Below are 9740 nucleotides of genomic sequence, written 5' to 3' on the forward strand. Positions count from 1 at the left end.
CTACATGCATCACTGATAACACATGAGCAGAGATTGAGTAGAAATGAAAACTTATCTCTAGAACATGCCTTTAAAACCTAGATGTTCTTTGGAAGAGGAAGAGGTCAAGGCAGAGGAAACAAGAGAGGAAGAGGCAGAAGCCAAAACAGAGGTGGAAGAAACAGTCCAGCAAATGCTCAAGGAAGAGGCAGCAATCCAAATCAGAACCAAGGCCAAAGCAGCAGCCAATAAAGTGGACAACATCATACTCAAGGACAAAGGTATGATAAATCCAATGTCCAATGTCACTATTGTAAAAAATATGGGCATTATGCAAATGAATGTAGGAAGAAGTAGCATGATATGAATAATAGAACCAGTGCAAATTTCACTAGAGAAAATATCAGCGAAGATAATTTTTTTTTAGCCTATAATATGACCGAAGAAAAGAGTGAAGATGTATGGTTTCTAGACTTCGGTTGCAGTAACCATATGACAGGAAACATAGCCCTGTTTTCTATGCTAGATCAGAGTTTGAAGTCACAAGTCACACTAGGGACTGATAATAAAGTTTCTGTTATGGGAAAAGGAGAAGTAAATGTCTTAACAAGGAAAGGTGAAAAGAAAACCATAGCAGATATTTATTATGTTCCTGGAATGAAATGTAACCTCTTAAGTATTGGACAGCTTATTCAAAAGGGGTACAATGTTTTCTTTGTGGATAATGTATGCACCATCATGGATAAAACCTAGCAAACAATGTATTGTTGAAGTGAAGATGACAAAGAACAGGGTGTTCCCTCTCAGAATGAAAGCAGGTTTAAAAAATGGAGAAGAAATAGCAGCGGTGACACAAAAGGCTTTCCAAAGCGAACCAAAATATGAAAATTGGTTGTGGCACTTGAGATTTGGACATCTCAACTTTGGAGGTCTTAACTTGTTGAATAGAAAAGGAATGGTAAGAGGATTACCATTGATAGAGAAACCAAACAGCCTTTGTGAAGGTTGTATCTTGGGGAAACAACACAGAGAAAGTTTTCCATCTGGGAAAAGCATAAGGGCAAAAGCACCCTTAGAGATTGTCCACTCAGATTTATGTGGACTGATGCAAACTCCATCACTTGCAGCCACTATATGCTAACATTTATTGATGACTTTACTAGAAAAACTTGGGTTTATTTCCTGAAGAACAAAAGTGAAGTGTTTAAAAGATTTTGCAATTTCAAAGAACTTGTAGAAAACCAAAGCAGGCTGCATATCAAAGTTCTAAGAATTGATAGAAGAGGTGAGTAGATCTCCAAAGAATTTCTACGTTTTTGTAGAGAAAATGGAATTCATAAGCAGTTTACCACCAGGTACACTCCGCAGCAAAATGGAGTTGCCGAAAGGAAGAATAGGATAATCATGGATATGGCGAGGAGTATGTTAAAGGCAAAGCATTTGCCAAATGATTACTGGGCTGAAGCTATACACTATGCAGCGTACATTTTGAATAGATGCCCTACAAAAGCAGTCATGAACAGAGTGTCGGAAGAAGCATGGAGTGGAACAAAGCAAGGAGTCTCCCACATGAAAGTTTTTGGATGTGTGGCCTATGCACACATTCCAGATCAACTAAGGAAGAAGTTGGACAGCAAAGGGGAGAAATGTATTTTCATTGGATATAGTGAGGAATCCAAAGCTTATAGGTTGTATAATCCATCCACCAAGAAGCTTATTGTGAGTAGAGATGTTCAGTTCATTGAGGAGGAAGCTTGGGATGGAAGCATAGAGAAGACAATGAATATTAAAAGCTCTTTGTCACATGATGAAGATGATGAGGAGATGGCTGAAATACATCCCCAAACAGCAGCACCAACACAAGGGCAGCAAGAGACATCCTTGAGGAGAAATAAAAGTGCTTCTCCAAGCACACCACAAGGAGGAAATTCAAGTGCTTCTTCAAGCACTTGTACACCAAATGAAAGAGGTAAGAAGTTCAGAAATTTAAGTGACATTTATGAACAAGAGGCAACAAATGAAGGTATGAACTCTTTATTTGCTGTATATTGTCATGTTGATGACCCTGTTCATTTCGAAGAAGAAATTAAGGATAGGAAATGGATAGAAGCTATGGATGAGGAGATCAATGCCATAGAAAGAAACAAGACATGGGATTTAGTTGAACTACCAAAAGGAAAAGAAGTCATTGGAGTTAAATGGGTCTATAAGACCAAGAGTAATGCTGAAGGCAAAATAGAAAGACACAAGGCAAGACTTGTTGTCAAAGGATATAAGCAGTAGTATGGGAGAGACTATGAGGAAACTTTTGCACCGGTTGCTAGAATGGAAACCGTGAGAGCAGTGCTGTCCATAGCAGCACAAAACAAGTGGAAAGTTTACCAAATGGACGTGAAGTCAGCATTCCTAAATGGAGTGTTAATGGAAGAGGTTTACATTGAACAACCTCTAGGCTATGAAAAGAAAGGTCAAGAGCACAAAGTGTGCAGATTGAAGAAAGCTCTTTATGGGCTGAAGCAAGCACCAAGAGCGTGGTACAGTAGGATAGATTCCTATCTACTAGAAAATGGATTTGAAAAGTGTGAGAGAGAACCCACCCTCTACATCAAAGAAAAGGATGGTAAAATACTAATTGTTGTGTTATATGTTGATGATGTTATTTTCACAGGTAATGATGATTACCTTATTGAAAATTTCAAAACAGTCATGAAAGAAGAATTTGAAATGACTGACATGGGTTTGCTGAGATACTTCTTAGGAATAGAAGTAGAACAAAATGGAAATGGGATTTTTATTTCACAAGCAAAATATGTTAATGAAGTGCTGGAAAGATTTAATATGCAGGAGAGTAAAGCAACAATCACTTCCACAGTGATTGGATTAAAACTCAGCAAAGAGGACAACAACAAAGATTTTGATCCTAGTTTGTACAAGAGCATAGTTAGCAGCCTTATGTATTTGACTGCAACTAGGCTGGATATAATGCATGCTGTTAGTTTAATTTCCAGATTCATGGAGAGGCTAAAAGAAGCACATTGGCAGGCAGCAAAAAGGATTCTGAGGTATGTTAAAGGTACTAAAAGGTTTGGCATTTTATATACTACTTCAGAATGTTCAGATTTAATTGGATACACTGATAGTGATTGGGCTGGAAGTGTAGATGATCAGAAAAGCACATCCGGTTATGTTTTTCACATGGGTTCAGGAGCCATTTCATGGGCTTCTAAAAAACAGCCTATTGTAGCGTTGTCTACAGCAGAGGCAGAATATGTGGCAGCTACAGCAGCAGCGTGTCAAGCAATTTGGATGAGAAGGATGTTAAGGAGTTTATGCCAAGAACAAGCAAAAGGAACTGTGATTTTTTGTGACAATAGCTCAGCTATTGCATTATCCAAGAATTTTGTGTTTCATAAGAGAACGAAACACATTGACACAAAGTTTCATTACATCAGGGAATTGGTAAACAATGGAGAAATTGTTTTACAACACTGCAGAACTCAGGAGCAGGTTGCAGATATTCTGACCAAACCATTGGGGCATAAAAGTTTTGAGTTTTTGAGGAAATGTCTGGGTATGACTGATAACCCAGCAGTTGAAATTAAAGGGGAGTGTTGAAATGGTACTTTCAACTGCAGTGCAAAACAGCGAAAGTTTCCCCGCACCGCTTTTGATGAACAAGTGGTATTGCCCTGGGGGCAGCGATCACAATCAACGACGAACACGTGTCTGAGCAGCTTTTGTAAAGTCAAACTTCCCCGGTGCGTAAAGTACGGTAAAAAGAGACCTCCGGGTAATAGTGTCAGTCGTCCGATTAAAGTGGGGCAAATCTACGGTTATTAAAAATATATTGCCGTGCGATATGGTAGCGGCTCGAACCAGAGGTGAAGGATGAGAAATTAATTCATCACCATGTGAAGTAATAAATAAAATTTACTACGGTTGGTAAAAGTAGGTAAAGATATTTTATTTTTATTGTTTTTTTTATTCACGGGAGTAGCACAAGTAAAAATGAATGTAATAATTTTTTTTGATATATATGTAATATGAAATACGCAGCAACGTGTATGTATGAAGAAAAATGAATTTTTTTTACACACAACAGTGTAAAATTTGTAAGTAGAAACAGAGTTTGTAATGCACAGTAGTGTTAATTTTTCTAGAGGAGAAAGAGTATTTTTGTAATGCATAGTAGTGTAGATGGAGAGGGCTCCAGTGATTGTTGTAATCCCTCTGTTAGAGGAAGTTTTTTTTTAACAGTGGGTTTCCTTTTAATGAATACAAGTTTTTGTGTGTAAAACTCTGTCCTCTAGAAACATTATTTTTGTCTTCTCTGTGTTAAGAAACAAAGCATTTTTCTCTGTTCATTTTTGTTTGGAATTATCAGAAATTCCCAACAACCATGCGGAACATTGAAGGCCACAACACAGCTGCTGCTTGCATGCACAGAAGACCAATTCTAATCACTCTAATCCCTTCCTCCAAGGAATAACTGTCCTCCAATGTGGGATCCGTAATTTCTGAAGCTCTATCTGTTGTATATAGTCTCCATGTCTGCTTCGTCAATATAAACAAAATCATAAAAGCTTTTGTTAGCAATGGATGTAACACTATAAAGAATTGAGAAAATTTAGATTCGAAAGATGACATTGACATAAACCATACTCCTTCGATGAGAAACTCCATGTCTTCGTTCGAACTTTGATTCTTTCTTCCGCTGATAATTTCAAGTAGAAGCACTCCTCAATTGAATACATCTGCTTTCTCTGTCAACTGTCTCCGTAAGCTGTACTCAGGGGCCATGTAACCTCTGCACAGTTTCATACGCAATCAAATCTCCATAATATGAGTTCTAATTGATTCATGTACGTGTGTAACTTACTGAAACAATTAGTTGGCAACCCTAGGGGAAAATTCTTACAAAGTTCCTGCAACCCGAGTGGTGATGTGGCTCTGATCTTCTGCAAAGAACCTAGCTAACCCAAAGTCTGCTATTTTGGGTCTGTGTTTACCATCTAACAAAATATTGCTGGCTTTAATATCTCTATGGATGATCTGGATATGGGATTCCTCATGAAGATAGGCCAGACCACGTGCAGTTCCAACAATGATTTCATTCCTCTCTTTCCACTCAATTAGATGACATTTCGTTGCATCTGCAATGGATCACAGACAATAAATTTATTACCTGCAAGCTACATATAAAAGCAAATGAATCCAAGAACCATCAAGGGATTAAGGAGGAGTAGAAACCGAATAGAAACTTGTCATGACTATTATTCAGGAGGTATTCGTAAACTAGTATCCTTTCTAAGCCTTCAACTGAGCAACCAAGCAATTCCACTAGATTTATGTGTTGAACACCACTGATGAGATTCGATTCATTCAGAAATTCAACATCTGCATGTCTTGTACCCATATAGAGCCGTTTAATTGCAACCACTCTGCCATCAGGGAGAACCCCTTGCAGATAGACAAACTTCAAAATCTTCTTCTTTTTTCATTGAATTTTAGTAGTTGTTTCTATCTGTGAATATCTAATTTATTTAATTGTGAGATATTAAGCTCTCACCTTATAGACGGATCCAAAACCTCCATCTCCAAGTTTGTTCTCTAGTTTGAAATTGGAGGTAGCCTCTCTCAGAATTTCGTACTTGAAAATCAGCTCTGGATTCGTTATGCTCGGCCCTAAGATAAAAAAAATTTCCCCACCTGTGAAAGCAATTACAAGGTGTCTATTTATCTTGCACACAACGTAATCAGAAGCATCTTATGTCCATAAAAATGAGTAAGTTAGCTGCAAGTTCAGTACCTCCGATTCGATAAATCTCTTCCGGAGGTTTTAGAAGGGAGCAAATATTCCACTTCCAAAGGCATATGACTGCAATTAATACAAACACAGTGGTTAATACTACTCCCAGACTTATACCCAAGACGCTAGGTGTCTTTCCTTCTACGAATTTACAAAAAAAGCTGTCAGTAACCAGTAAGCTATGTTTTAGTTAAATAGAAATAAACGAAGCCCCACAGCCACAATACCCATGTATTCCTTGAGAAAAAATTACCGGAGGATGCGGGAAGACTTTGCGCTAGTGGTGGCGATACAACTAAAGCATTATAAAATTCATAAACCTCGTAACGCAAGTAGCAGTTCTGAGATCCGAATTGTACACCCAGAGCTCCAGGTTGGCACTTGAATATATTTTGTACGGCATAAGTCAGGCATGACCCGCAGCTTGTCTAGGACAGATCTCTCCAACACTGTGCTAAGTTATAAATAATCTGCGATGCATTAGAAGAGCCAGCGACTGAATCTACAGAGAACAGTTTGGGGTTCTGTTGAGCTTCAGTGGTACTGTTCGAGAGCAAGGCTATCACGATATTTGTGAACTGTTGTGGCTGAGTGTTGTTCCCAGTGTTGCAGAGAACACTTATTGGCTGAGCGAGGTTCCTACTCTCAATGTCATTGTAAAAGTTATGATCATCGTAACGCAAGAAGCAGCTGTCTAGTTGATTGAATCCATAAGTGTTTTGGCAAACCTGAACAAGGTCCGCTTTGGCCGTGGATGCACACTTCTCGCAATACGAGGAATCTAAATCTCCCCTGCACTGTACAAGCCCATAAATAGTACTATTGTTGCTTTGACTTTCAACTCTAGAGGTATTGAATCCGGTGGCATAAACATTTCTCGCCAGTGAATCCAAAACCTTGTTTAGATTAAGCTGAAACGTGCTACCGTTTCGATATGTAGAATTGCCACTCTCTGATCGAATAAAGTATGAACTCTTGCATAGAAACCTTGTAGATGTCTCCCCACCAAAAATGATGCCTACGTGGGACAATGGAAGAACAGAAGAAGCCTACATTGCAAAAAGGATAGATCGGTTTATTGTACATGTCAGCATAATTGATAAAATGGGCATGCCATTCTCATCCATTGAGAATGTATACATATCTGACCATAGGCTGATTTCTCTTAGCTGGAGGGAAAAGGGGTATAGAAATGGCTACCCTTTAAAATTCAACAGATTATGCTTAGAGGATCTAGACTTCAATGATCTTATTTCAAAAACATGGAAGGACTTATCTGCAAAAAATACTTCCCCCCCTTTTATGACTTTTAGAGACAAGCTATCCACTATGAGGAAAGTGGTCAAAGAATGGCAATACAAAAAGAAACAGGTGAACAAATTGGCCCTGCAAGAAATACAAAAGGAACTGGACAGTATATCCAAGGATTCAGATGCCAACTCACTTCCTTTTAGCATGAGATGCCGTCGAAATGAACTAGAAAGGAAAAAACAAAATTTTCTGAAGCAGGAAGAAGTCTCATGGAGACTAAAGAGTAGGGCAATATGGCACAAGGACGGTGATAGAAACACTAAAATTTTCCATAAGTATGCAAATGCCAGGCGTGAGAGAAACACCATATGGAAAATAAGTGATGGTCAGGGAGGCTTTCTCTTCTCACAACAAGAAATCTCAAAGGAAGCTGTGAGACATTTTAAAAACCAATATAAAAGAAGGGAAAATTGCAGTTTTCAAGATATCTTATGGGGTATAGATCTGGTCCCTCAAATGTTCGATGATGATAAAAATGATCGCCTGTTCCAGCCCATAACAGAGGAAGAGCTTCTAGGAGTTATGAAGGCCTTCAAGAAGGACAAATGCCCTGGCCCGGATGGCTGGACAATAGAATTCTTTATACACTTCTTTGATATCATCAAACTAGATTTGCTGAGGATGGTTGAGGCAGCAAGAATCTCAGGTAGCATTCATCAAATTACATCTTCCACGCAGATAGCTCTTATCCCAAAGAAATTGGAAGCGGACTCCTTTAAAGATTTCAGGCCGATCTCTTTATGCAATATAACCTTCAAAATCATCACAAAAATTATTGCTGAAAGGATCAAGGCCACCTTAGCCAGCTCCTTAATAAAGGATCAGCATGCTTTTTTAAAGGGGAGGAATATATTGGATGAAGTAGCCAACACTCAAGAAAGCCTGTTTACCATGCTCTCAAATAAATCTGAAGCTGCCATTCTGAAAATTGATTTACAAAAAGCTTTTGATTGTTTAGATTGGGGATTCATTAGATGCTTATTAGCTAAGATTAGCCTAAAATCAAATGTCATAAACTAGCTCATGGCGTGTGTAGAGAACGTGAACTATGATGTCATTATAAATGGGATTCCTTCTCCATATTTCCCAACAGAGAGGGTGCTGCGTCAAGGATGCCCTCTCTCTCCTCTGTTGTTCATTCTAGCAATGAACTCTCTAAGCCTTCATATTAATAAGGCAGTTTCTGAAAATAGATGCAGGCCAGTGAAGATTTGCCGCAACAACTACATCTCGCACAACTTATTTGTTGACGATGTGCTCATTTTTGCAATGCTGTGAAGGATCTCATGGATATATCTCAATGACATTCTAAACAGGTTCCAGAGTGCTACTGGTTTACAAATTAACAAATCTAAATCCTTTCTCTTCCACAATGATGCCAATATGGAAACAATGGAATGGATTTCTGTGCTGTTTGGGGTAGAGACGAGGTATATTAATGAAGGATTAAAATATTTGGGTTTCCAGCTAAAGGCCAAGGGTTACACTAAAGAAGATTGGCAATGGTTAATAGATAGATACTATAAAAAGATCTCTGCCTCGAAATACAAGTGTCTATCTTTGGTAGGAAGAATTGTTCTAACTCAAGCAGTTCTAACTCAACTTGTTGTATATTGGGCACACATCTTCTTTCTCCTTGCAAGTATCATCTAGAAAATGAACAAGATAACTGCAAACTTTATATGGGACGGCAAGTTAGAACAGTGGAAATATCATCTTGCTAAAACGGAAAAAATCTCTATGCCGAAGAATTCAAGAGGTTGGGGTTTATTGGATTTGAGGGTTTTTGGAAAAGCACCTCTGTGCAAATCACTATGGAGAGGCATTTTCAGGGAAGGGCCGTGGAGATTTACTATAAAAATGAAATATTTGAAAGGCAAAATCATGGAATATTGGTTCAGATTGGGAAGGATTGGAGCCAAGTATGGGTCAGCTATATGGCTCAGTTTTCGTAAAATAGAGCAATTTTTCCTAAAGAATCTAAAATGGTGCTTACAATCTGGCAGCAGAATCCTCATTGGGATAGATCCCATCATGTGCGGGAGAGAGAGCATCTCCATCCTCGAAAGGCTTCTAATCTTCCTCCATAGCAAAGGCTTTTTTAGGTGGGATAAACTTATAGCAGGATGGCATGGGCCACTTCCTTTATGGAAAGAGGCCTGTGATCTAGGTATGCCAGAACCTACAGAAAGGAAGTGGAATGTTGTCAGGGATTTCTTGAGATACTGCGGTTTTCATCGATCCAAACAACATGATTATCTAATCTAGAAGGCGCAAACAACAAATACACAGCTCTGTGTAAAGGATATCTATTCAGATCTGATTGGTTTTAAGACCATGCATTCAAATCCTAAATTCCCATCAGCATTTTGGAAAATTGGATGCTCTCCCAAATTAATTTACTTCTCGTGGCTAGTATTCCACAATAAAAATCTTTCCTAGGAGAATCTAAAGAAAAGGAAATGGCACGGACCGAGCAGATGTTTAATGTGCGAATTATAAGAGGAATCCAATTTTCATATGTTCTTCCAATGCCATTCAATTCAGCAAATATGGCATGAATTGGCAGTATTATATGGCTTTCCTCTTGTTTTACATGCTTCAACACATGCAGCTTTTGAATGGTGGAATGGGCAGAGAG

The 9740-nt window shown here is 38.6% G+C and overlaps 1 protein-coding gene across 1 annotated transcript in view; it reads right to left on the reverse strand.

The window, feature by feature from the left end:
* Positions 1-6940, reverse strand: part of LOC149237183 (cysteine-rich receptor-like protein kinase 42) — a 61369-nt gene extending 54429 nt beyond the window's left edge. Inside the window, exons 1-9 of the mRNA XM_089369188.1 lie at positions 6929-6940; positions 6286-6837; positions 6042-6129; positions 5789-5929; positions 5549-5688; positions 5230-5467; positions 4898-5132; positions 4732-4786; positions 4378-4530 (exon numbers count right to left, since the gene is read on the reverse strand). Coding sequence (XP_089225314.1) covers positions 4378-4530; positions 4732-4786; positions 4898-5132; positions 5230-5467; positions 5549-5688; positions 5789-5929; positions 6042-6129; positions 6286-6837; positions 6929-6940 — 1614 coding nt within the window. The remainder of the gene's footprint in view (positions 1-4377; positions 4531-4731; positions 4787-4897; positions 5133-5229; positions 5468-5548; positions 5689-5788; positions 5930-6041; positions 6130-6285; positions 6838-6928) is intronic.
* Between the last annotated feature and the right edge of the window lie 2800 nt (positions 6941-9740).

This window comes from Pinus tabuliformis, chromosome 8 (genome assembly GCF_031772625.1).
Source record: "Pinus tabuliformis cultivar Carrire ecotype Pingquan chromosome 8, CPIR1, whole genome shotgun sequence".
NCBI classification, from domain to species: domain Eukaryota; kingdom Viridiplantae; phylum Streptophyta; class Pinopsida; order Pinales; family Pinaceae; genus Pinus; species Pinus tabuliformis.